A 25348-nucleotide genomic window follows, 5' to 3' on the forward strand; every position below is an offset into this window, starting at 1 on the left:
GGGGTACCGGGTCCCTGAGGGGGGTGCCAGGACCCTAAGGGGGGTGCCAAGTTCCTAAGGGGGTTGTCAGGTCCCCAAGGGGGGTCCCGGCTCCCCAGAGGGGGTCCCAGCACACCCAAACCAGCGTCCGACCCACCCCAGGCACAGTTTTGGGGTCCCTGGGGTCCGCCTGGTCCCATCCTGGACACCCAGACCCCGTGGGGGTGGGGGTCTTGGCACGGACACCCTGGGGTCCCGCTGCTTCTGGGCACCCAGGTCCCATGGGTGCCATCCGGGACACCCCGTCCCCATCCCACTGGGGGCACCCAGGACCCATTGGGGACACTTGGGACCCATTTGGGGTCACCCAGGACCCATTGGGGCCACCCCATCCCCCCCCCACCCCTGGGTCCCTTGGGGGGCACCCATGGGTGCCCCCAGCGCGCGTCCCCTGGCTGTGTGTGTAAGCGCCCGGTGCCGAGCTGGGACCTGGCCCCGTTGTCACCCCCCCCGGTACCGGGGGTGGGGGTGGGGACCGTGCCCCTCCCCCCCTCCCCATTTTTTTGTATTTTGAGTCAAATTTGTGTTTTTTTGTTGTTTTTTTTTTTAATGTCTATAAATATTTACCGGTCCTGCCGCCTCCGGCCTCCTGCTGGGGGTGGGGGGCGGAGCTTAAAGGAAGGGGGCGTGGCTTAAAGGGAAGGGGGCGTGGCTTTAGGGGTGTGGCTTAAAGGGGGCGTGGCTTAAAGGGGGGCGTGGCCAGGGGAAAGCGAAAGCGAAAGTGAAAGCAGCGCCAGGGCCATGGCCGGGTGCGGGGCGCTGTGGCTGCTGCTGGCGGGTGAGACCGGGCCCCCCCCCCAAAAAAATGCCCCCCCCAGCCCCTCCCCCGACCCCTGACCCCCCCCCGATCTCTCCCCCACCCCCTGCTGAGGCTCTGTCCCCCCCCCTCCCCCCGCAGGGCTCTGCTTGGTGCCGTCGGGGGCGGCCGAAGCGGGGCCCCCCCGGACCCCCCCACCCCCCCCGCTGCCCTGCACCCTGCTGGAGCCGGGGGGGGGCCGGGGGGCGCTGCCCGGGGCCGTGACCCAGCGCCCCGCCCTGCTCAGGATGGGGGGGGGACCCCGGGGGACCCCCCCCGCGCCCGGCCTCGACCCCAACGCCACCTTCGATGTCACCGGTAGGTGCGGGGGGCACCCCCCGAGACCCCCCCGAGACCCCCCCATCGATGACCACAGGGTCCCTGCCCCCCTCCCATTGTCACTGCCCCCCCCCCCAGTGTCCCCATCACCCCCCCCCCATGTCCCCAGGGGCTCCCTGAGGTCCCCATCACCCCCCCATGACCCATAGCCCCCCCCCCCATGTCCCCAAGGACCCCTGTCCCCCCCCCCAAATTTTCCAGAGCACCCTGAGGTCCCTGTCACCCCCCCTCATTGTCACTGGCCCCCCCCTCCATGTCCCCATCCCCCCTCCCATGTCCCCAGGGTCTCCTTGCCCCCCCCTGCGCCCCCCAAAAATTTTCCAGGGCACCCCGAGGTCACTGTGACCCCCCCCCAATTGTCATCGACCCCCCCCCACCATGTCCCCAAGGTGCCCCCCCCCCTTTCCCAGGGGCACCCTGAGGTCCCCATCACCCCCCCCAACACCCTGAGCCCCCCCCATCATAATGTCCCCAATGTCCCCCCCATGTCCCCAATGCCCCCCCCATTGCCCCCTGGTGTCCCCCTCACCCCACAGCATGGGGGGGGGGCACGACCCCCCCCTCCTGCCCCCCCACATGGGGTCAGCGCCCTTCTACCCCCCCCCCACAGACCCCTGGGGCCCCCTGGAGCGGATTTGGGGCCCCCCCTGGGTGCCCCCCACCTGCGAGCTCAGCCCCACGCCCCCCCACTCCGGCTCGGCGCCCTGGGCCCGCGCCCTGCACCCCGACGGCCGCAGCCCCCCCGAAATGGGGGGGTCGTGGTGGCTGGCCACCCTGCGGACCCCCTCCTACGGCGTCACCGCGCTGCTGCAGGGACAGCCCGGCCCCCCCGGGGCCACCGCGGTCACCGGTAAGGGCGTCCTCCCCGGGACCCCCCCCCCCCAGTGTCCCCTGTGTCCCCATATCCCTGTGACCCCCCCCCCAAAAAAAAAAATCCCCCCCCAAAGCGTCCCCGATGTCCCCATTGCGTCTCCCCATGTGTCCCCTCTGTGACCCCGTGACCCCAAAGTGACCCCATGGCCCCCCACCCCCCCACATCCCCCATATTCCCCATGTCCCCCCCCAACGTCCCCATGTCCCCCTCCATGTCCCCATGACCCCCCCATGTCCCCGCCATGCCCCCCATGTCCCCCTGCATCCCCATGTCCCCCTCTATGTCCCCATGACCCCCCTGTGTCCCCCCCATGCCCCCCCCGTCCCCATGTCCCCCCATGTCCCCCCCCAACTCCCCCCATGTCCCCCCAACTCCCCCCACATCCCCCACATCCCCGCCGTGTCCCCCTGTCCCCCCCATGTCCCCACGACCCCCTTGTGTCCCCCCCCAACTCCCCCCATGTCCCCCCAACTCCCCCAACATCCCCCATGTCCCCCGTGTCCCCCTGTCCCCCCCACACCCCAAATCCCCCCCATGTCCCAAATCCTCCCTAAACCCCAAATCCCCCCCCGCCTCCCCACATCCCCCCCACACCCCAAATCCCCCCCTGCCTCCCCACGTCCCCCCCACACCCCAAATCCCCCCCACACCCCATATCCCCCCCCAACACCCCAAATCCTCCCCGTGTCCCCCCCCCCCCGTGTCCCCGCAGTGGCCCTGGCGGTGCTCACCCACACGCCCGAGGTGCGGGGGCGCCCGGGGGGGGCCGTGGACCTGCACTGCGCCTTCGCGGCCCCCCCGGGCCCCTTCGCCCTGGAGTGGAGGCAGCAGCACGGGGGGGCCGGCCGCGTGCTCCTGGCCTACGACAGCGCCACCGCCCGCGCCCCCCGCGCCACCCCCGGGGCCGAGCTGCTGCTGGGACCCCCGGGGGGGGACGGGGACGGGGACGGGGAGGGGGTCACGGCCGTGACCCTGCGCCTGCCCCGCCTGGAGGTGGCCCACGAGGGCACCTACTTCTGCTCCGTCTTCCTGCCCCACGGCCACGCGCAGCAGCTGCTGCAGCTCCAGGTCCTCGGTGCGTAACGCCCCCTGTCCTGGGCCATATAGGGTGTATGGGACCGGTCGTTACACCTATGGGTCCTATAGTGAGCGTAGAGGTGGGTGCTGGCATCCCCTAATAGGTATATAGGGTGTAGGAGCAGGTTATAGGGGTTATGAGGTATATTGGACTGGGCCATATACGGTGTATGGGACCGGTCATGGCACCTATGGGTCCTGTAGGGTGTGGAGGGGTGGGTGCTGGCATCCCTTAATATGTATATTTGGAGGTGGAGCAGGTTGTAGGGGTTATAAGGTGTATTGAACCGGGCCATATAGGGTGTATGGGACCGGTCGTTACACCGGGCCATATAGGGTGTATGGGACCGGTCCTATAGTGTGTGTAGGGGTGGGTGCTGGCATCCCCTAATAGGTATATAGGGTGTAGGAGCAGGTTATAGGGGTTATAAGGGAGATGGGACTGGGGCATATAGGGTGTATGGGACTGGTTGTGGCACCTATGGGTCCTATAGTGAGCGTAGGGGTGGGTACTGGCATCCCCTAATAGGTATATAGGGTGTAGGAGCAGGTTATAGGGGTTATAAGGTGTATTGGACCAGGCCATATGGGGTGTATGGGACTGGTCATTAAACCTACAGGTCCTATAGTGAGCATAGGGGTGGGTGCTGGCATCCCCTGATAGGTATATAGGGTGTAGGAGCAGGTTATAGGGGTTATAAGGTATATTGGACCGGGCCATATAGGGTGTATGGGACTGGTCGTTACACCTATGGGTCCTATAGTGAGCGTAGGGGTGGGTGCTGGCATCCCCTGATAGGTATATAGGGTGTAGGAGCAGGTTATAGGGGTTATGAGGTATATTGGACCAGGCCATATAGGGTGTATGGGACTGGTCGTGGCACCTATGGGTCCTATAGGGAGCGTAGGGGTGGGTGCTGGCATCCCCTAATGCATGTATGGGAGGTTGGAACAGGTTATAGGGGTTTTAAGGTATATTGGACCGGGCCATATAGGGTGTATGGGACTGGTCATGGCACCTATGGGTCCTATAGTGTGTGTAGGGGTGGGTGCTGGCATCCCTTAATATGTATATTTGGAGGTGGAGCAGGTTATAGGGGTTATAAGGTGTATTGGACCGGGCCATATAGGGTGTATGGGACCGGTCGTTACACCGGGCCATATAGGGTGTATGGGACCGGTCCTATAGTGTGTGTAGGGGTGGGTGCTGGCATCCCCTAATAGGTATATAGGGTGTAGGAGCAGGTTATAGGGGTTATAAGGGAGATGGGACTGGGGCATATAGGGTGTATGGGACTGGTTGTGGCACCTATGGGTCCTATAGTGAGCGTAGGGGTGGGTACTGGCATCCCCTAATAGGTATATAGGGTGTAGGAGCAGGTTATAGGGGTTATAAGGTGTATTGGACCAGGCCATATGGGGTGTATGGGACTGGTCATTAAACCTACAGGTCCTATAGTGAGCATAGGGGTGGGTGCTGGCATCCCCTGATAGGTATATAGGGTGTAGGAGCAGGTTATAGGGGTTATAAGGTATATTGGACCGGGCCATATAGGGTGTATGGGACTGGTCGTTACACCTATGGGTCCTATAGTGAGCGTAGGGGTGGGTGCTGGCATCCCCTGATAGGTATATAGGGTGTAGGAGCAGGTTATAGGGGTTATGAGGTATATTGGACCAGGCCATATAGGGTGTATGGGACTGGTCGTGGCACCTATGGGTCCTATAGGGAGCGTAGGGGTGGGTGCTGGCATCCCCTAATGCATGTATGGGAGGTTGGAACAGGTTATAGGGGTTTTAAGGTATATTGGACCGGGCCATATGGGCTGTATGGGACCAGTCTGTTATCCCCTTTAAGACCCCATGTGAGAATGGGATCGGGCACCAGCATTCCCCACCACCCATATAGGGGAAAGGACTGGTCTATATAGGTTATATGGGGTTGAGCCATACCTGATGGGGCCATATGGGCTGTATGGGACCGCTCCATAATCCCCTATAAAAACCCATGGGAGAATGGGATCGGGCACCAGCCTCCCCCAACACCCATATAGGGGAAAGGACCGGTCTATATAGTTTATATGGGGTTGAGCCATACCCAACAGGGCCATATGGGCTATATGGGACCACTCCATAATCCCCTATAAGACCCCATATGGGAACAGAATCGAGCACCAGCGCCCCCCACCACCCATATAGGGGATAGGACCGGGCCATACGGGGCCGTACCAGACCCACCCCCTTCCCCGTGTCCCCCAGAGCCCCCCAAGGTGACGCTGTCCCCCCGGCCACTGGTGGTGGCCCCGGGGGCGGCGGCGGAGCTGCGGTGCCACGTGGCCGGCTTCTACCCCCTGGACGCGGCGGTGACCTGGCGGCGCCGCGCCGCGGGCTCGGGGACATCGGCCCCGGTGGCCGGGACCTGGAGCTCGGGCCACCGGCGGGGACCCGATGGCACCTACAGCCGCAGCGTGGGGGCGGTGCTGCCCCCCGCCCGGCCCCAAAACCACGGGGACGTCTACACCTGCGTTGTCACCCACCCGGCGCTCGACGCCCCGCTGCGCGCCACCGTCCAGCTGAGGCTGGCGGGTACGGGGGGGGACATCGGGATGTGGGTTGGGGACACTTGGGGACGTTGGGGCTGGGGTTGGGAGGGGATAAGGGATATTGGGATTGGGGTTGGGGGCGCTGGGACTGGGGCTGGGGACACCAGGGGACATTGGGACTGGGTTGGGAGGGGCTAAGGGACACTGGGATTGGGGTTGGGGACACCTGGGGACATTGGGACTGGGGTTGGGAGGGTCTAAGGGACATTAGGTTCAAGGCTGGGGACATTGGTGGACATTGGGATCAGGGTTGGGGACACTGGGGGACATTGGGACTGGGGCTGGGGACACTGGGACTGGGGTTGGGGACACCAGGGGACGTTGGGACTGGGTTGGGAGGGTCTAAGGGACATTGGGGTGAAGGCTGGGGACACCAAGGGACATTGGGACTGGGGCTGGGGACATTGAGGGACGTTGGGACCTTGTTTGGGAGTGTCAAAGAGACATTGGGATCAGGGTTGGGGACACCTGGGGACATTGGGACTGGGGCTGGGAGGGTCTAAGGGACATTGGGATCAAGGCTGGGGACACTGAGGGACATTGGCATCAGGGTAGGGGACATTGGGGCTGCAGTTGGGGACACCAGGGGACACTGGGGCCTTGTTTGGGAGGTCTAAGGGACACCACAGGGACAACAAGGGACATTGGGACTGGGGTTGGGGACACTGGGACTGGGACTGGGGACACCAGGGGATGTTGGAACCGGGGTTGGGGACACCGGGGGACACTGAGGCTGTCCCCGTCCCCGTCCCCGTCCCCGCAGGCTCCGAGGGTCCCTCCCTGGAGGACGCCCTGGGGCTCTTCCTGGTGGCCGTCGCCCTCTGCGGCCTGGTGCGCTGGCTGAGCCCTGCCCGTGAGTGACAGCCCCGTGTCCCCTCCTGTCCCCTCCTGTCCCCTCCTGTCCCCCACCACATCCCAATGTCCCCCCGCACCCCTTGATGGCCCCGTGTCCCCCCACGTCCCCCCACATCCCGCCAGTGTCCCCATATCCTCCAATGTCCCCCCAGTGTCCCCATGTCCCCCACATCTCCCCAATGTCCCCCAATGTCCCCACATCCCCTCACATCCCCCCATGTCCCCCCAATGTCCCCAAGTCCCCCCAATGTCCCCATATCCCCATGTCCCCACCCGTTCCCATGTCCCCACATCCCCCCACGTCCCCCCAATATCCCCACATCCCCCCAATGTCTCCACGTCCCCCCAATGTCCCCCAGTGTCCCCATATCCCCCAATGTCCCCAATGTCCCCATGTCCCCCCAATGTCCCCAAGTCCCCCCAAAGTTCCCATATCCCCCAATGTCCCCACATCCCCCCACGCCCCCCAATGCCCCCAATGTCCCCCAATGTCCCCACATCCCCCCAATGTCCCCAAGTCCCCTCAATGTCCCCCATGTCCCCACGCCCCCCAATGCCCCCAATGTCCCCAATGCCCCCAGTGTCCCCCAGTGTCCCCCAGTGTCCCCATGTCCCTTTTTCTCTCCCCACAGCCCCGCGCCCCCAGGACCCCCCCAAGGTAACGTCCCTGTCCCCAGGGGCCCCCAGCCCCCCCCCCCGTCCCTATTTCCCCCCCCCCAGCCTCACCCGGCCCCCCCCCGCTCCCCACAGAAATCGCAGTGACGCCGAAGACGGATCCTGACGCCGCGGTTGCCAATAAAGCCGTTTTTCACCCCAAAACGCCGTCCCCGCCTCTCCTTGTTTCCCCCCCCCCAGTATTTATGGGGCTGGCTCCGGTCCGCGGATCCGGCTCCGGCTTTTGCGAGCGGCCGCGCCCGGGGGCGGCTCCGGCTCCGGCTCCGGCTCCGGCTCCGGCTCCGTTCCGCGGCGGCTCCGCTCCGGGCCGGGCTTTGCGGCCGCCCCGCTCCCCCCTCCCCTCCCCGGCCCCGGCGCTGCGGGGCCTCGGCTGCAGGTGGGGGGGGGGGGGGGGAACTGGGGGGTACTGGGAGCACTGGGAGGCACTGGGAGCACTGGGAGGCACTGGGGGCGCTGGGCAGGAAGCGGGGAGTGCTGGGAGGAGCGACTGGGAGGGGCTGGGGGGAGGAACTGGGGGCACTGGGAGGAGGAACTGGGGGCACTGGGAGGGACTGGGAGGGGGAACTGGGGGCACTGGGGGCACTGGGGGGGGCTGGGGTTGGGGGACGGGGGCGCTGGGAGGGGGGACTGGGAGGGACTGGGAGCGGGGAGCGGGAACAGGAAGTGGTGGCGGTGCTGGGGAGGGGAACTGGGGGCACTGGGAGCGGGCACTGGGGGAACTGGGGGGGACTGGGAGGGACTGGGAGGCACTGGGAGCACTGGGAGCAGGGACCGGGAGCACTGGGATGGAGTGGGGGCACTGGGAGGAAGTGGGGGCACTGGGAGGGACTGGGAGCACTGGGAACAGGGGGCTGAGGGGAGGAGACTGGGAGCTTGGACTGGGAGAACTGGGAGCACTGGGAGCACTGGGAGCAGGGGGCTGAGGGGACGGGGACTGGGAGCGGGGACTGGGAGCACTGGGAACAGGAAGCCGTGGTGCTGGGAAGAGGAATGGGGAGACTGGAAGCAGGCACTGGGAGGTACTGGGAGCACTGGGGGTGAGGGACGGGGTTACTGGGAGCAGGGACTGGGGGAGCGCGGGGGGCTGGGACTGGGAGCACGGGACTGGGGGTACTGGGGATACTGGGCGCAGGGACCGGGGGTGGAGGCTCGAGAGGGAGCTGCAGGGAGGCACTGGGAGCACTGGGGGGCAGCACTGGGAGCTCCGGAGGATAGCACTGGGATGCTGTGGGACGGCACTGGGAGCACTGGGATGCTGTGGGACTGCACTGGGAGACAGCACTGGTCATGCTGGGAGCTGTGGGACTTCACTGGGAGCACTGGGATACTACAGGGCAACACTGGGAGCACTGGAAGCACCACTGGGATACTATGGGACAGTACTGGGATCACTGGGGAGCACCACTGGGATGCTATGGGACTTCACTGGGAGCACTGGGATGCTATGGGACATCACTGGGAGCGCTGGGATTCTATGGAGCAGCACGGGGAGCACTGGGAGCACCACTGGGATGCTATGGGACTTCACTGGGAGCACTGGGAGCACTGGGGCAACACTGGGAGCACCACTAGGATACTATGAGGCAGTACTGGGAGCACTGGGATGCTATGGGGCAGCACTGGAGTGCTGTGGGGGAGCACTGGGAGACAGCAGTAGTCATGCTGGGATGCTATGGGACTTCACTGGGAGCACTGGGATGCTACAGGGCAGCACTGGGAGCCCTGGAGGCACCACTGGGATACTATGGGACTTCACTGGGAGCACTGGGGAGCACTACTGGGATGCTATGGGGCAGCACTGGGATGCTGTGGGACATCACTGAGAGCACTGGGATACTATGGGACAGCACTGGGAGCACTGGGGAGCACCACTGGGATGCTATGGGGCAGCACAAGAGCACTGGGATGCAATGGGGTGTCACTGGGAGCACTGGGATGCACTGGGGCAGCACTGGGAGCACCACTGGGATGCTGTGGGGCAGCACTGGGAGCACTGGGAACACCACTGGGATGCTATGGGGCAGCACTGGGAGCACTGGGATGCTATGCGGTGTCACTGGGAGCACTGGGATGCTATGGGACAGCACTGGGAGCACTGGGAGCACCACTGGGATGCTGTGGGGCAGCACTGGGAGCACTGGGAGCACCACTGGGATGCTGTGGGGCAGCCAGTGGGTGCTGAGGGCCCCCCCTCTCACCCAGCCCCCCCCCGCCATGCCCGTGCCGTGGGGCTGACCGCGCCGTGGGTCGGAGCCGTGGGTCGGAGCCGTGGGTCGGAGCCGTGGGGCGCCCCATGCTCCCGCGGGCGCTGCGGGCGCTGCTGGAGGGGGCCCGGCCCCCCCTGGGCCAGGAGCCGGGGGTGGTGCTCAGCTCCTACCGGCCCTGCCCCCCCGACGAGGACCCCCCCCAGGTGAGAGCGGGGTGGGGGTGGGCGTGGACGGGGAGGGGGTGGGGGGCTGTGGGGACATCGCGGCCCGGGTGGGGGGTGAGGGGTGGCACTGGGGGGCGGTGGGTGCTGTTGGGTGCCATTGGGGGTGATGGGTGCTGTTGGGGGGCAGTGGGTGCTGTTGGGTGCCACTGGGGGCAATGGGTGCCATTGGGGGTGATGGGTGCTGTTGGGTGCCACTGGAGGGCAGTGGGTGCCATTGGGGGGCAATGGGTGCCACTGGGTGCCATTGGGGGTGTTGGGTGCTGTTGGGTGCCGCTGGGGGTAATGGGTGTTGCTGGGGGGCAATGGGTTCAGTTGGGTGCCATTAGGGGCAATGGGTGCTGTTGGGTGATACTGGGGGGCAGTGGGTTCAGTTGGGTGCCATTAGGGGCAATGGGTGCTGTTGGGTGATACTGGGGGGCAGTGGGTGCCATTGGGTGGTGTTGGGTGCCATTGGGGGTCAATGGGTGCCATTGGGGGGCGATGGGTGCCATTGGGTGGTGATGGGTGCCGTTGGGTGTGTTGAGTGCATTGGGTGGTGATGGGTGCTCTTGAGTGCTGGGTGCCATTGGGGGTCAATGAGTGTCATTGGGGGTCAATGACATCATCTGGGGGGACAGTGGGTGCTGTTGGGTGCCATTGAGGAGCAATGGGTGCCATTGGGAGGCGATGGGTGCCATTGGGTGGTGATCGGTGCCGTTGAGTGCTGGGTGCCATTGAGGGTCAATGTGGGTCAATGGGGGTCATTGGGGGTCAATGACATCATCTGGGGGGGCAATGGGTGCTGTTGGGTGCCATTGGGGGGCAGTGGGTGCCATTGGGGGGCGATGGGTGCCGTTGGGTGTTGGGTGCCATTTAGAGGTCTTGGGTGCCATTGGGGGTCAATGACATCATCTGGGGGGGCAGTGGGTGCTGTTGGGTGCCATTGGGTGTGTTGGGTGCCATTGGGTGGTGATGGGTGCCGTTGGGTGCTGGGTGCCATTTAGAGGTCTTGGGTGCCATTGGGGGTCAATGACATCATCTGGGGGGGCAGTGGGTGCTGTTGGGTGCCATTGGGTGTGTTGGGTGCCATTGGGTGGTGATGGGAGCCGTTGGGTGCTGGGTGCCATTGGGGGTCAATGGGTGCCATTGGGGGTCAATGACATCATCTGGGGGGGCAGTGGGTGCTGTTGGGTGCCGTTGGGGGTCAATGGGGGTCAATGGGGGTCAATGACATCATCTGGGGGGGCAGTGGGTGCTGTTGGGTGCCGTTGGGGGTCAATGGGTGCCATGGGGTGATGGTACCACGCGGTGCCACCACCCGGTGCCACCACCCGGTGCCCCGTCCCCGCGGCGCAGGCGGAGGTGCGCGAGGACGACGCCGTCTTCACCCTGGCCCCCCGGCCCGGGGCGCCCCCCGCCCGCCTGCTGCGCGCCGCCCCCCTGCCCCGCCTGGTGCGGCACCTGCTGGAGGCCCCCGCCCGCGGGGACGGAGCCTTCGTCCCCACCTTCCTCGCCACCTTCCGTGCCTTCACCCGGCCCCACGACGTCCTGCGCCTGCTGCTCGCCAGGTGGGGGCACGGGGACGTTTGGGGGGGGGCCTTGGGGACGTTGGGGGGGGGCTTGGGGACATCGCATGGGGTCTTGGGGACATTTATTGGGGGCTTGGGGACATTGCATGGGGTCTTGGGGATGTTACATGGGGGCTTGGGGACATTACATGGGGGCTTGGGGACATTGTGGGGGGCTTGGGGATGTTGGGGGGGGCTTGGGGACATTGTGGGGGGCTTGGGGACATTGTGGGGGGGCTTGGGGACATTGTGGGGGGGCTTGGGGACGTTACATGGGGTCTTGGGGACATTGTGGGGGGTCTTGGGGACGTTACATGGGGGCTAGGGGACATTTATTGGGGTCTTGGGGACATTTATGGGGGACATTTATTACCTCTGACCCCCTCCCCATGTCCCCCCCCCAAGGCTGGAAGAAATGGGGGGGCTCTCGGCAGCCCCCAGCTCCCCGGAGGTGGCTGAGGCCAAGGGGTGAGTCCCCCGTCCCCATCCCTGTCCCCACGTCCCTGTCCCCGTCCCCGTTTCCACCCCGTTCCCGTCCCCGTCCCTCTCGGTGTCCCCGCAGGGCGCTGGCGGCGCTGCTCGGCGCCTGGCTGGACGGGTACCCCGAGGATTTCGGGGGACCCCCGGCCGCCCCCCTGGCCGAGCGCCTGGTGGGGGTCCTGGAGCCGGGCTCGGAAGCGGGGCGGCGCCTGGAGAACCTGCGGGGAGCCCCCCCCGAGCCCCCCACCCCAAAGCCGGACGGGGACGGGGACGAGGACGGGGACAAGGACGGGGACGGGGACGGGGACGCCGACCCCCTGGACATCCTGGCCTTCCAGGCGCAGGAGGTGGCCGAGCAGCTGACGCTGATGGAGGCGGTGAGCACCCCAAAAAGAGGCACCCCGAAGGTCCCCCACCCCCCAAAATCCTCGAGCCTTAAAAAAAAAGACAAAACTACCCCAAAATCTCGTGTCCTGAAAAAAAACGCAACCCCGAAAATCCCTTACCCTGAAAAAATGCACCCAAAAGGTCCTGTATGCCCCCAAAAAATGCACCCTGAAAATTCTGTGTCCCCAAAAACTGCATCCCAAACGTCCCGTATACCCCAAATCCCCCCAAACTGCACCCTGAAAGTCCTGTGTCCCCCATAAAACACCCCAAAAATCCTCCATCCCCGCCCAAAAAAACCAAAATCCTGTATCCTGAAGAAAAACGGCCCTAATGTCCCTTGATGTCCCCATGTCCCTCCATTCCCATGTCCCTCAATGTCCCCATCTCCACACCATGTCCCCATGTCCCCCAACCCCATAACTCCCCATCCCCATGTCCCCATGTCCCCATGTCCCCGTCTCCACGCCGTGTCCCCATATCCTTCCAATCCCATGTCCCTTGATGTCCCCCATGTCCCCATCTCCGTGTCGTGTCCCCATGTCCCTCGATGTCCCCATCTCCGCACCATGTCCCCCAACCCCATAACTCCCCGTCCCCATGTCCCCATGTCCCCATCTCCATGTCATGTCCCCATGTCCCTCCATCCCCATGTCCCTCGATGTCCCCATCTCCACACCTTGTCCCCACGTCCCCCAACCCCATAACTCCCCATGTCCCCATGTCCCCATGTCCCTTGATGCCCCCATCCCCATCTCGTGTCCCCATGTCCCCCAACCCCATAACTCCCCATCCCCACGTCCCCATGTCCCCATGTCCCCATCTGCATGTCATGTCCCCATGTCCCTCCATCCCCATGTCCCGATGTCCCCCAACCCCGTAACTCCCCATGTCCCCATGTCCCCATGTCCCTTGATGCCCCCATCCCCATCTCGTGTCCCCATGTCCCCCAACCCCATAACTCCCCATCCCCACATCCCCATGTCCCCATATCCCCATATCCCCATGTCCCCCAACCCCACAACTCCCCATCCCCACGTCCCCATGTCCCCATGTCCCCATGTCCCCATCCCCATCTCGTGTCCCCATGTCCCTCCATCCCCATGTCCCCACGTCCCCCAACCCCCCATCCCCATGTCCCCACTCCCCCACGCCCCCCCCCCCCCATCCCCCCTTGATGTCCCTTGATGTCCCCAGGACCTCTTCGTCCGCCTGGTGCCCTACGAGTGCTTGGGGGCGCTGTGGTCGCAGAGGGACAAGAAGGGACAGGAGCGCGCCTGTCCCAGCGTCCGCGCCACCGTGCGCCAGTTCAACCGCCTGGCGGGGGCCGTGGTGCGCTCCTGCCTGGGGGGCGCGGGGCTGCGGCCCCCCCAGCGCGCCCGCCTGCTGGAGAAGTGGATCCGCGTGGCCGAGGTCAGCGGGGAGGGGACGGGGGGACGGGGACAAGGGGGTGGGGTCGTGGGGGGGGCCGTGGGATGGTGGCCTCAAGGGGGGTGGACCTAAAGGGAGGTGACCCCAATGGACCCAAGGGGGGTGGCCCCAAGGGAGGTGGACCTAAAGGAGGTGACCCCAAGGGAGGTGGCCCCAAGGGAGGTGGCCCCAAGGGAGGTGGCCCCAAGGGAGGTGACCCCAATGGAGGTGGCCCCCAAGGGAGGTGACCCCAATAGAGGTGACCCCAATAGAGGTGACCCCAATGGAGGTGACCCCAATGGACCCAAGGGAGGTGGCCCCAAGGGAAGTGACCCCAATGGAAGTGGTCCCAAGGGAGGTGACCCCAATGGAGGTGACCCCAATGGAGGTGACCCAATGGACCGAAGGGAGGTGACCCCAATGGAAGTGACCCCAAGGGAGGTGACCCCAATGGAGGTGGCCGCAAGGGAAGTGACCGCCATAGAAGTGACCCCAATGGAGGTGACCCCAATAGACCCAATGGAGGTGACCCCAAAGGAGGTGACCCCAAGGGAGGTGACCCCAATGGAGGTGACCCCAATGGAGGTGACCCCAATGGAGGTGGCCCCAAGGGAGGTGACCCCAGTGCAGGTGACCCCAATGGACCCAATGGAGGTGACCCCAATGGAGGTGACCCCAATGGAGGTGACCCCAATGGAGGTGACCTTGTCCCCAGTGGAGCTGTCCCCAGTACAGTTGTCCCCAATGGAGGTGACCCCAAGGGAGGTGTCCCCAACGGCGATGTCCCCACCAGAGGTGACCCCAGTGGCGGCAACCACCACGGCGGTGCCCCGCGTGGGACACCCCCCCTGGCAGTGACCCCGCCGGCGGTGTCCCCATCCCTAAGGGGGGGTCCCGGGGCGCCCCGTGGGGGTGTCCCCGGGCGGGGGGTGACAGTCCCGGTGTGTCCCCTCCCCAGGAGTGCCGCGCGCTGCGCAACTTCTCGTCCCTCTGCGCCATCGTCTCGGCGCTGCAGTCCAGCCCCGTGCACCGGCTCAAGCACAGCTGGGAGGAGATCGGCCGGTACGGGGACAGGGACAGGGGACAAAAGGGGACAAGGGGACAAGCTAGGGGACGAGGGACGGGGACACGCTCAGCCCCTGTCCCCGCAGGGACGCCCAGCGGAGCTACGAGGAGCTCAGCGCCATCTGCTCCGAGCAGGACAACTACAGCGCCAGCCGCCAGCTGCTCTTCCAGGTCTGTCCCCTGTCCCCTGTCCCCTGTCCCCTGTCCCTTGTCCCCAAACCCTGTCCCTTGTCCCCAACCCTTGTCCCTTGTCCCCACCCCTGCCGCTTTTCCTCATCCCCGCCTTTTGTCCCGATCTCTCTTCCTTCGTCCCAATTTCTGCCCCTCGCCGCTGTCCCCACGCTTGTCCCCGCTGATGTCCCCAACCCTGTCCCTTGTCCCCATCCCCATCCCATGTCCCCAACCATGGTCCTTGGTCCCTTGTCCCCATTCTTGCCCCCCATCCCCATCCCTTGTCCCCATCCCCATCCCTTGTCCCCAGTCCCCATCCCATGTCCCTTTGTCCCTTGTCCCCATCCCAGCCCCACATCCCCTGTCCCCAACCCTTGTCCCCTGATGTCCCCCGATGTCCCCCGATGTCCCCTGATGTCCCCCCGTGTCCCCATATCCCCCCCAGGACACCCCGCAGGACACCACCCCGCGCCGCCAGCCACGCCGCCCCTCGGACCAGCGCCCCGTGGTGAGGGACGGGGACAAGGGGACAATTTGGGGGGGGGGGGTGACAACGGGGACGGCGGCCACCGCGCCCTCACCTCTTGTCCCCTCTCCGCCAGGGGGTTGTCCCCTACCTGGGGACCTTCCTCCGCGACCTGGTGATGCTGGACGCGGCCATGAAGGACGAGCTGGAGGTGGGGACGTGTCCCCATGGGGGGGGGGGACACAGCGGGGTGTCCCCAAAGCTGGGGAGGGGGTGTCCTTGGGGACAGGGGTGTCCCCAGGCTGATGGCTGTGTCCCTGTCCTGCAGAACGGCTGGATCAACTTCGAGAAGCGCCGCAAGGTGGGGGCCTGGCCCTGGCCCTGGCCCCATCCCTGTCCCCTGTCCCCGTCCCCATCCCTGTCCCCTGTCCCCGTCCCCATCCTTTATCCCTGTCCCCATCCCTTATCCTTGTCCCCTGTCCTTGTCCCTTGTCCCTGTCCCCTGTCCCCATCCCCATCCTTTATCTTTGTCCCTTGTCCCTGTCCCTTATCCTTGCCCTGTCCCCTGTCCCCGTCCCCTGTCCTTTCCCTGTCCCCACCCTTGTCCCTTATCCCTCTGTCCCCCAGCCCCCTGTAGTGTCCCCATCCCTTGTCCCCTGCCCCCAGCCCTGTTCCCTCTCGTGTTTCTTGTCCCTTGTCCCTTGTCCCCTGTCCCCAAACCCCATCCCAGTCCCCTGTTGTGTCCCCTACCCTGTCCCCAGCCCCCCACCCAGACACATCCCCGTGTCCCCAACCCCATCCCCATGTCCCCAACCCCATCCCCACGTCCCCACACCCCATCCCCATGTCCCCACACCCTGTCCCCATGTCCCCCAACCCTGTCCCCACGTCCCCACACCCCATCCCCACGTCCCCACACCCCATCCCCATGTCCCCGTGCCCCATCCCCACGTCCCCCAACCCCATCCCCATGTCCCCACACCCCATCCCCATGTCCCCACACCCTGTTCCCACGTCCCCACACCCCGTCCCCATGTCCCCAACCCCATCCCCATGTCCCCACACCCATCCCCATGTCCCCACACCCATCCCCATGTCCCCAATCCCATCCCCATGTCCCCCCACACCCCATCCCAGTGTCCCCACACCCATCCCCGTGTCCCCACACCCATCCCCGTCCCACCACACCCATCCCCGTGTCCCCACACCCCATCCCCATGTCCTCAACCCCATCCCCACATCCCCACACCCCATCCCCGTGTCCCCAACCCCATCCCCATGTCCCCAACCCCATCCCCGTGTCCCCACACCCCATCCCCGTGTCCCCAACCCCATCCCCATGTCCCCAACCCCATCCCCGTGTCCCCACACCCCATCCCCGTGTCCCCACACCCCATCCCCGTGTCCCCACACCCATCCCTATGTCCCCAACCCCATCCCCGTGTCCCCCCACCCATCCCAGTGTCCCCACACCCCATGGCCGTGTCCCCGCAGGAGTTCGAGGTGCTGTCCCAGGTCCGTGTCCTGCAGGCCTCGTGCCGCCGCTACCGCCTGCAGCCCCGGCCCCGCTTCCGACGATGGCTGCGGGCGCTGCGGGCCCTGCCCGAGGCACAGAGGTGGGACGGGGGGGACACGGCCCTATAGGGTGGTGGCGGGGCCCTATGGGGTGGTTACATCCCTATGGGGTGGTGGCAGGGCCCTGTGGGGTGGTAGAATGGCCCTATGGGGTGGTGGCGGGGCTTTATGGGGTGGTGCTGGGGCCTTATGGGGTGGTGACGTCCCTATGGGGTGGTGGAATGTCCCTATGGGGCTGGTGATGTCCCTATAGGGTGGTTGTAGGGTCCTATGGGGTGGTGCTGGGGCCTTATGGGGTGGTTATGTCCCTATGGGGTGGTGGAATGTCCCTATGGGGTGGTGGAATGTCCCTATGGGGTGGTTGTAGGGTCCTATGGGGTGGTGGCAAGGCCGTGTGGGGTGGTGACGTCCCTATGGAGTTGGTGATGTCCCTGTGGGGTGGTGGCAGGGCCCTGTGGGGTGGAGGTGGAGGCCTTATGGGGTGGTGACATCCATATGGGGGGATGGTGGGGCCTTATGGGGTGGTGGCAGGGTCCTATGGGGTGGTGACATCCCTATGGGGTTGGTGACGTCCCTATGGGGTGGTGGTGGGGCCTTATGGGGTGGTGGCAGCTTCCTATGGGGTGGTAGAATGGCCCTATGGGGTGGTGGCAGGACCCTACTGGGTGGTGGAATGTCCTTATGGGTTTGGTGATGTCCCTATGGGGTGGTTGTAGGGTCCTATGGGGTGGTAGAATGGCCCTTTGGGGTGATGGCAGGGCCCCATGGGGTGGTGACATCCCTATGGGGTGGTGGAGGGTTCCTATGGGGTGGTAGAATGTCCCTATGGGGTTGGTGATGTCCCTATAGGGTGGTTGTAGGGTCCTATGGGGTGGTGCTGGGGCCTTATGGGGTGGTTACGTCCCTATGGGGTGGTGGAGGGTTCCTATGGGGTGGTAAAATGTCCCTATGGGGTGGTGACGTCCCTATGGGGTGCTGCTGGGGCCTTATGGGGTGGTGATGTCCCTATAGAGTGTTGACAGGGCCCTATGGGGTGGTGACATCCCTGTGGGGTGGTGGCAGGGTCCTATGGGGTGGTGGCAGGGCCTTATGGGGTGGTGGAAGGGCTCTATGGGGTTGTGACAGGGCCTTATGGGGTGGTGACATCCCTATGAGGTGGTGGCAGGGTCCTGTGGGGTGGTGGCGGGGCCTTATGGGGTGGTGGCATGGTCCTATGGGATGTGGGACATGTCCCTATGGGGTTGGTGGCAGGGTCCTATGGGGTGGGGGCCTTATGGGGTGGTGGTGGGGCCTCATGGGGGGGTGGCATGATCCTACGGAATATGGGGCATGTCCCTATGGGGTTGGTGGCACATCCCTATGGGGTGGGTGGCACATGACACCCCCTACCCCACATGTCACACGTGTCCCCCCCCCCCGTGTCCCCGCAGCCACAGCCTGTCCTGTGCCATCGAGCCCCCCGGGGACACGCCGCCCCCGCGCCCCCCCAAGCCCTCGCTGGTCATCACGCACTGCACAGAGTGAGTGGGTTTGGGGGGGGTGCAGGGGGGGGGTCACCCCCTTTGTGCCCCCCCCTTTTATCCCCCCCCATTCCCCTTGCAGGCTCCTGACCTCCGTGGGGACCCCCTTGGTGTCCTGGGACCAGCCCTGCTCCCCCCCCGCCCCCCCTGCCCTCCTCGTCACCCCCCCCCGGGGCACCTCCCAGCTGCTGCCACGCCTGGCCCAGGTGAGACCCCCCCCAAAATTAAAAAACATAGGGGGGGGGGGGGGGGGGCAATCAGCATGACCCTAAACCCCCCCCCCTTTTTTTTTTACCCCCCCCCCAGCACATCAAGTGGCCGTCGGTGTCAGCGCTGGACGAAGCCGCGGCCACCACTGCCCCCCTGTCCCCCGTTGTCCCCCCCACCCCGGGGTCGTTGTCCCCCCCCCAGCCCCCCCCAGGCCATGCCCCGAGCCCCCCGCCCCGGGGCCACCGGCGCTCGGCGTCCTGCGGCTCGGCCGTGCCCCCCTGCGAGTGCCGCATCATCCGGGCGCGCATGGAGCTGCACAACGGCAGCCTCTACAAGAGCATCCTGGTGAGACCCCAAAATCGCCTTTTCTCACCCCAAAAAAAAAAAAAAAAAAAAAAAAAAAAAAAAAAAAATTTTTTTTGGGTGAAAAAACCCCGATTTTGGGGGTTCGCAGATCACCAGCCAGGACAAGACCCCCGCCGTGGTGGCCAAGGTGCTGGAGAAGCACGGGCAGGAGGGGGCCGCGGCCGCCCGCTTTCAGCTGGTGCAGCTCCTCCCCGAGGACCGCGGTGAGTTTTTGGGGCGCCCCCCACCCCATAAAAAAAATTTAAAAAAAATTTTTAAAAATTAAAAAAAATGAAAATGACCCAAATTCCCCCAAAATAACCCCAAAATCCCCCTTTGCAGAGCTCCTCCTGCCGCCCTCCGCCAACGTCTTCTACGCCATGAGCGCCTCCAGCCTGGATTTCGCCCTCCGGCCCCGCCAGCACCCTGGGGGGGGGGGGACGACCCCGAGCGGCCGCCCCCCCCGGGGGGGTCCCGAGCTCAGCGCCACCTTCCCCAAAATCAAAGCCACCGGGCGCAAGCTGACCCGGGCTTTATTTTAATTATTATTATTTTTTTTTTTTTGGGGGGGGGGGGCACATTTTTTTTGGGGGGGGGGGGTCAACACTACGGCAATAAAGACACTACGCCCCGCGGGTGTGAAAATTGGTGGTTTTTAATGATTTTTTTAATGTTTTATTTTTTTTTAATGTTTTATTTTTTTTCAATGTTTTATTTTTTTTAATTTTTTTTTTAATTTTTTTTTTAATTTTTTTTTTTAATTTTTTATTTTTTTAAATTTTTTATTTTTTTTATTTTTTTATTTTTTTAATTTTTTATTTTTTTTATTTTTTTTAAATTTTTTATTTTTTTTAATTTTTATTTTTTTTAATTTTTATTTTTTTATTTATTTATTTATTTTTTATTTTTTTTATTATGATTATGATTTTTTTTTTAAAGGAGGGGGGTTTTGGGGGTGCCCCCCCCCCCCCCATTTCAGCCCTTGCCCTGCGCCCGCTGCAGGTCCTGCTGCAGCCTGGCCAGCGCCTCGCGCCGCTGCTCCGCCTTCTGCTCCATCTCCTGCATCTGCTGCTCGTAGCGCTTGCTGCGGGGGTTAATTAGCGTTAATTACCGGGGGGGGGGGGCCACCCTGAGCCCCCCCCTCGATACCCACATCTCCCCGGTGATGTAGGCCAGGCGCTTGGCCACGGTGGCCCTGGCCTCCTCCATGTCCTGCCGCACCAGCACCGGCCCCATCAGCTTGAAGACGGCGTTGGTGTCGTCCAGCAGCTCCAGCTCCTGTATTTTTTTGGGGCGATTTCAGGCTTTTTAGGGTGTTTTGATTTTTTCGGGGTTGTTTTCGGGTCGTTTGGGGTTTTTTTTTTGGGGTGCTCACCTCCTTGACGATGTTGTTCTCCGTCAGCTGCGCCTCCAGCTTCTGCCGCGCCGCCACCGACTTGCTGAGGTCTTTTTTTTGGGGGGGGGCACACAAAATTTGGGGGGTTTTTGCCCCAAAATTGGGGTGTGTGGGGGGTAATGGGATGTGTAGGGGGTGTGTGTGGGGGTTATGGGGGAGGATATGGGGTTGGGGGGGGTGGGGTGGGGAGGGGGGGGCTGTGGGGGGGGATATGGGGTATGGGGGGGTGTGGGGGGGGTTATGGGGTATGGGGGGGGGTTATAGGGTCTGGGGGGGTCATGGGGGGTTATGGGGTGAATAATGGGGGATTATAGGGGATGGGGGGTGTGATGGGGGGGAAGACGGGGGTTATGGGGTGGAGAGGTGATGGGGGGATTATGGGGGGATTATGGGGTACAGGGGGGGGAAATGGGGTTATGGGGGGCAGAAAATGGGGGATTATGGGGTATGGGGGGGGAAATGGGGTTATGGGGTGTGGGGGGGTGAAGATGGGGGTTATGGGGTGGGGGAGATAATGGGATTATGGGGTGGGGGTGAAGAGGGGGCTATGGGGTATGGAGGGGGTAAGGGGGATTATGGGGGGGAGATGATGGGATTATGTGGTATGGGGGGGATTATGGGGGGGTTATGGGGTGTATGGGGGAGAAAATGGGGGTTATAGGGGATGGGGGGGTGAAGATGGGGGTTATGGGGTGGGAGGGGGTAAAGAAGGGGCTGTGGGGTATGGGGGGGGTTGATAGGGTTATGGGGTGCAGGGGGGGTACAGAGGGGGGTTATGGGGGATTAATGGGGTACAGGGGGTTGGGGGGGGCTTGAGAGGGTTATGGGGGGGGGTTATGGGTTTGGGGGGGGCTGGGGGGGTTATGGGGGCGCTAAGGGGTGGGGGGGGAGGCCGTGGGGGGGTTATGGGGCGTTGTGGGGGCTTTATGGGGGTTATTGGGGGTTATGGGGTTATGGGGGGGATATGGGGGGGTTATGGGGTGTTGTGGGGGCGATATGGGGGGGATATGGGGGGGTTATGGGGGTCCCTGCCCGTCCCGTACCTTTCTGCAGCTGCTGGTACTTCTCCAGCTCCCCCTGCAGCTTCTTCTGGATCTGCTCGGCCATGGCTGGGCTGGGGGGGGGCACAGGGGGGGTCACGGCCACCGCTGGGACCCCAAAACCCCCCCCCGGCCCCCCTCCATCCCCTCCCCGCTCCCCTCCCCCACCTCTCGGCGCTCCCCGCGCCCCCGCCGGCTCCGCGCAGGCCCCGCCCCTTCCCCCACCCACGTGACACAAACCCCGCCCCCCGCGCATGCGCATTGCGCGCGCCTCAACCGCCAGCCCCGCTCCCTGGCCACGCCCCCTTCCACCTCGGCCACGCCCTCACTTAACCCACGCCCGCCACCCTCAAGCCACGCCCACCCATCTCAGACCACGCCCCCTCCCGCGCACACTCGCCCCTGCCATGACCACGCCCACCCCAGCTCAGGCCACGCCCCTTCCACCTATAGCCACGCCCATTCACCCACTCACCACGCCCGTCTCCGTTGACCACTCCCACAAACTAGGCCACGCCCTCCCTGATAACCACGCCCACCCCTCCCTAGCTCCACCCATCCCATAGACTCTCCCCCTCTTGCAGCAGCACCCACCTTCTCTAACCACGCCCACCCGCTCTGACCACGCCCACCCATCCCAGGACACGCCCACACTCCAAAGCCACGCCCCTCAGCCCCAGCCACGCCCACCCTCCCTCCGGCCCCGCCCACCCCAGCGCTAACCACACCCAACCCATAGACTCCCACAGCCCCCCATCATCTCTGGCCACGCCCACCCGCTCTGACCACGCCCACCCACCCAAGCGACGCCCACCACCCAGACCACGCCCCTCCCGCCCCAGCCACGCCCACCCTCCCTCCAGCCCCGCCCACCCCAGTGCAAACCACGCTTACCCCATAGACCCTCCCAGTCCCCCATCAGCTCAGGCCACGCCCACTCCTCTCTGACCACGCCCACCCCCACCAGACCACGCCCACCCCAGGCCACGCCCACCCGCCCAGGCCACGCCCACCCACCCTCTTGCCCCGCCCACTCCAGCGCAAACCACGCCCACCCCATAGACTCACTCAGTCCCCCAACATCTCTGGCCACGCCCACTCCGCTCTGACCACGCCCATCCGCCCAAGCCTCGCCCACCACCCAGACCACGCCCCCCGGTCCCAGCCACGCCCACCAACCCTCTGGCCCCGCCCACCCCAGCGCGAACCATGTCCACCCCATAGACCCTCCCAGCCCCCCACCATCCCAGACCACACCCACTCCGCTCTGACCACGCCCACTCACCCAAGCCACGCCCACCAGCCCAGGCCACGCCCCTCCAGCCCCAGCCCCGCCCACCCAGTGCTAACCACACCCACCCCATAGATTCCCTCAGTCCCCCATCAGCTCTGGCCACGCCCACTCCGCTCTGACCACGCCCCCTCTCCCAGACCACGCCCACCCGGCCAGACCACGCCCACCCCGTCCAAGCCACGCCCCCCCCGTGGAGCGGCGGGGATGTGCCGGAGGCGGCGGCCGGGCCGGCGGGCGGTGCGCAGGGCGGCGGGGCTGGGGCTGGGGCTGGGGCTGCTGCTGGGGCTGGCGCTGGGGCTGGGCAGCGGCGGCAGCGAGGAGCTGCTGGCGGCACTGCTGGCCGCGGGGCTGGAGCGGGGGGGCCAGGAGGAGCCGGGGGGTGCAGGTGGGGCAGGGTTTGCAAACGGTGGGGGCTTTGCAAACGGTTTAAGCATTGCAAACGGTGCGGGGTTTGCAAACGGTTTAGGCATTGCAAACGGGGCAGGGTTTGCAAAAGGTGTGGGCATTGCAAGGTATGTGGGTCCTGCAAACGGTGGGGGCTTTGCAAACGGAGCGGGGTTTGCAAATGGTGTGGGATTTGCAAATGGTGCAGGCTTTGCAAATGGTGCAGGGTTTGCACACGGGGCAGGCTTTGCAAATGGTGGGAGCTTTGCAAAAGGTGGGGCCGTTGCAAATGATGTGGGTGATGCAAATGCTGTGGGCATTGCAAACGGTGTGGGCTTTGCGATTGATGCGGGCTTTGCAAATGCTGCAGGCATTGCAAACGGTGTGGGCTTTGCAAGTGATGCGGGCAATGCAAATGCTGTGGGCTTTGCAAACGGCGGGGGCATTGCAAATGATGCTGGCTTTGCAATCGGAGCAGGCCTTGGAGCTGGTGCAAGAATTGCAAACGGAGCAGAAATTGCAAACGGTGCAGAAATTGCAAACAGTTTGCACGTTGCAAACAGTGCATCCTTTGTAAACGGTGCAGGCCTTGCAGACAGTTTGCACCTTGCAAACAATGCAGCGGCCGCAGGCATCCCAAGGGGCGACAGCTCCATGCTCGGCGCATCCTCCTCCAACCTGACGGGCCCCGCAGGCAGCGCCCCCCTCCCCGTCCTCGCCGGCGTCCCCGTCCTCGTGTCCCCCCCCGGCTGCGGGGCCCCCTCTCCCTTCCTGCTGCTGCTGGTGCCCAGCGCCCCGGCGCATTTTGCCCAGCGCCAGGCGGTGCGGGACACCTGGGGGGGCTCTGGGGGGCTCCCCACCCGCACCCTTTTTGGCTTGGGGGTGCCGGTGGAGGGGGACGGGGTGGAGGGGGTGGGCGCAGCGGTGCAAGAGGAGGCGCGGCGGCACGGCGACGTGGTGCAGGGCGCCTTCGCCGACACCTACGCCAACCTGACCCGCAAAACCCTGCTGCTGCTGGGCTGGGCGGCCGCCCGCTGCCCCGGCGCCCGCTTCGTCCTCAAGGCCGACGACGACGCCTTCGTGCACGTGCCGGGGCTGCTGACCCTGCTGCGGGGCTGGCGGACCCCCGCCCGCCTCTACCTGGGCCGCGTCCACTGGCGCGTGCGCCCCGAGCGGGACCCCCGGGGTCGCCACCACGTCCCCGCGTCCCTTTACGCCGCCGCCGCCTTCCCCCCGTACTGCAGCGGCAGCGCCTACGTCCTCTCGGCCCCGGCGGTGCTGGCGGTGCTGGAGGTCGCCCCCCGCGTCCCCCCCGTGGGACCCGAGGACGTTTTCGTGGGGCTGTGCGCCCGCCGAGCCGGCTTGGCCCCCCGGCACTCGGCGCGCATGGCCGGGGCCGCCCGCTTCCCCCTGGACCCTTGCTGCTACGGGGGGGTGCTGCTGAGCGCCCACCGGCTGCGCCCCCCCGAGCTGAGGAGGGCCTGGGAGCTGGCGCGGGGGGGGGCGGCCGCCTGCAGCCCCCTGCAGCGGGTGCTGGGGGTGCTGCGCTGCAAGGCGCTGGCTGCGCTGCAGGGGCTGTGGGGCTGAGGGTTTTTTGGGGGGGGGGGGCGCAAAAAGGGCTGGGAGTTTGGGGTAGGGGGGGGTAAGGGGGGCATTGCACGGGGTTGGGGGGGCTGCAGAAGCAAATAAAAGTGAAGGCGCAGCGGGGAGGAAGCATCGCGAGGTGCTGCGTGGCCTCAAGGAGCTGCAGCACCCCCAAAACCCCCCCAAAAAAAACCCAGGTGCAATGGGGAGGGGGCTGCTGCGGTGCTGCACGAGTCCAAGGTGCAGCAAAATCCCTTGGGAGGATGCTCTGAGATGCTGCACGTGCCCCAGGAGCTGCAGAAGTGCTGAGCTGCGACCCCCCCCAAGGATAATTTGGGGTGCAACAAGGACCAGGACCTTGCACGGTGCTCCAGGAGCCCAAGGAATTGCAGCAGAGCCGGGCTGCAGCACCCAATAAAACCCCAGGTGCAACGGGGAGGTGGTGCAGGGCTGCAGCAGCGCTGGGACGCGGCCCCAAATTTCACCCCAGAGCCATGGGAAGGGGCTGCGGGGTGCTGCGTGTGCCCCAGGAGCTGCAGCGGTGCCAGGCTGCGACCCCCCCAGGATAATTTGGGGTGCAACAAGGACCAGGACCTTGCACGGTGCTCCAGGAGCTCAAGGAATTGCAGCAGCGCCGGGCTTTGCACCCAATAAAACTGCAGATGCAACGAGGAGAAAGATTGCAAGGTGCTGCATGTCCTCGAGGAGTTGGAGCAGCACAACCCCAAAAGTTTATTTGGGGTGCAGCGGGGACCAGGACCTTGCACGGTGCTCCGGGAGCTGCA

At 64.8% G+C, this 25348-nt stretch overlaps 5 protein-coding genes across 6 annotated transcripts; 3 read left to right on the forward strand and 2 right to left on the reverse strand.

The window, feature by feature from the left end:
- The first annotated feature begins 746 nt into the window (after positions 1 to 746).
- TAPBP (TAP binding protein) lies at positions 747 to 7402 on the forward strand. The gene is made up of 8 exons (XM_084501115.1): positions 747 to 817; positions 938 to 1153; positions 1785 to 2024; positions 2761 to 3123; positions 5385 to 5711; positions 6492 to 6581; positions 7216 to 7241; positions 7334 to 7402. Exons 1-8 carry the CDS (start codon positions 781 to 783, stop codon positions 7343 to 7345), a joined length of 1311 nt encoding a protein of 436 aa, XP_084357241.1. The 5' UTR covers positions 747 to 780; the 3' UTR covers positions 7346 to 7402.
- Positions 7403 to 7614: 212 nt separating this feature from the next.
- Positions 7615 to 19510, forward strand: RGL2 (ral guanine nucleotide dissociation stimulator like 2). Of its 2 annotated transcripts, none has more exons than XM_084501020.1 (17): positions 7615 to 7634; positions 9461 to 9668; positions 11025 to 11236; positions 11642 to 11704; positions 11799 to 12093; positions 13301 to 13516; positions 14472 to 14575; positions 14665 to 14749; positions 15195 to 15257; positions 15352 to 15426; positions 15544 to 15576; positions 16710 to 16831; positions 18221 to 18310; positions 18393 to 18516; positions 18617 to 18865; positions 18975 to 19089; positions 19208 to 19510. In XM_084501020.1, the coding sequence occupies exons 2-17, from the start codon at positions 9552 to 9554 to the stop codon at positions 19405 to 19407; spliced, it is 2163 nt and encodes a 720-aa protein (XP_084357146.1). In that variant the 5' UTR covers positions 7615 to 7634; positions 9461 to 9551; the 3' UTR covers positions 19408 to 19510. The 2 variants fall into 2 exon arrangements, with proteins under 2 accessions (XP_084357146.1, XP_084357145.1); XM_084501019.1 differs by lacking the exon at positions 7615 to 7634 and adding an exon at positions 8092 to 8277.
- On the reverse strand, positions 13588 to 14367 carry LOC311425413 (uncharacterized protein; the record flags this gene model as incomplete). The annotated part of the gene is made up of 3 exons (XM_084501283.1): positions 13588 to 13602; positions 13763 to 13907; positions 14030 to 14367. Coding segments are annotated over 3 exons (498 nt in total), but the record flags the coding sequence as incomplete, so codon positions are not given.
- A 237-nt stretch (positions 19511 to 19747) lies between the features above and the next one.
- Positions 19748 to 21524, reverse strand: PFDN6 (prefoldin subunit 6). The gene is made up of 5 exons (XM_084501252.1): positions 21470 to 21524; positions 21305 to 21375; positions 20241 to 20311; positions 20019 to 20143; positions 19748 to 19949 (listed from the first exon to the last, which is right to left on the reverse strand). The coding sequence occupies exons 2-5, from the start codon at positions 21366 to 21368 to the stop codon at positions 19841 to 19843; spliced, it is 369 nt and encodes a 122-aa protein (XP_084357378.1). The 5' UTR covers positions 21369 to 21375; positions 21470 to 21524; the 3' UTR covers positions 19748 to 19840.
- Positions 21525 to 22981: 1457 nt separating this feature from the next.
- Positions 22982 to 24566, forward strand: B3GALT4 (beta-1,3-galactosyltransferase 4; the record flags this gene model as incomplete). Its single annotated transcript, XM_084501295.1, has 1 exon — positions 22982 to 24566. The coding sequence occupies exon 1, from the start codon at positions 23634 to 23636 to the stop codon at positions 24564 to 24566; it is 933 nt and encodes a 310-aa protein (XP_084357421.1). The 5' UTR covers positions 22982 to 23633.
- Positions 24567 to 25348: the final 782 nt, after the last annotated feature.

The sequence above is a fragment of the Aythya ferina genome, assembly GCF_964211825.1.
Source record: "Aythya ferina genome assembly, chromosome: 30".
NCBI lineage: Eukaryota > Metazoa > Chordata > Aves > Anseriformes > Anatidae > Aythya > Aythya ferina.

Bases quoted from the DNA above. Each gene is read 5' to 3' on its own strand.
- RGL2 (XM_084501019.1), top strand. From the start codon at position 8,249: ATGGGGAGACTGGAAGCAGGCACTGGGAG. The intron at 12,094-13,300 runs GTGAGCACCCCA...TGATGTCCCCAG, and splicing joins AGCTGACGCTGATGGAGGCG to GACCTCTTCGTCCGCCTGGT. The intron at 19,090-19,207 runs GTGAGTTTTTGG...CCCCCTTTGCAG, and splicing joins GCTCCTCCCCGAGGACCGCG to AGCTCCTCCTGCCGCCCTCC.
- TAPBP (XM_084501115.1), top strand. From the start codon at position 781: ATGGCCGGGTGCGGGGCGCTGTGGCTGCTGCTGGCGG. The intron at 1,154-1,784 runs GTAGGTGCGGGG...CCCCCCCCACAG, and splicing joins CGCCACCTTCGATGTCACCG to ACCCCTGGGGCCCCCTGGAG. The intron at 5,712-6,491 runs GTACGGGGGGGG...CCGTCCCCGCAG, and splicing joins CGTCCAGCTGAGGCTGGCGG to GCTCCGAGGGTCCCTCCCTG.
- PFDN6 (XM_084501252.1), bottom strand. From the start codon at position 21,368: ATGGCCGAGCAGATCCAGAAGAAGCTGCAGGGGGAGCTGGAGAAGTAC. The intron at 20,312-21,304 runs GTACGGGACGGG...CCCAAAAAAAAG, and splicing joins GTACCAGCAGCTGCAGAAAG to ACCTCAGCAAGTCGGTGGCG. The intron at 19,950-20,018 runs GTGGGTATCGAG...TAACCCCCGCAG, and splicing joins GCCTACATCACCGGGGAGAT to CAAGCGCTACGAGCAGCAGA.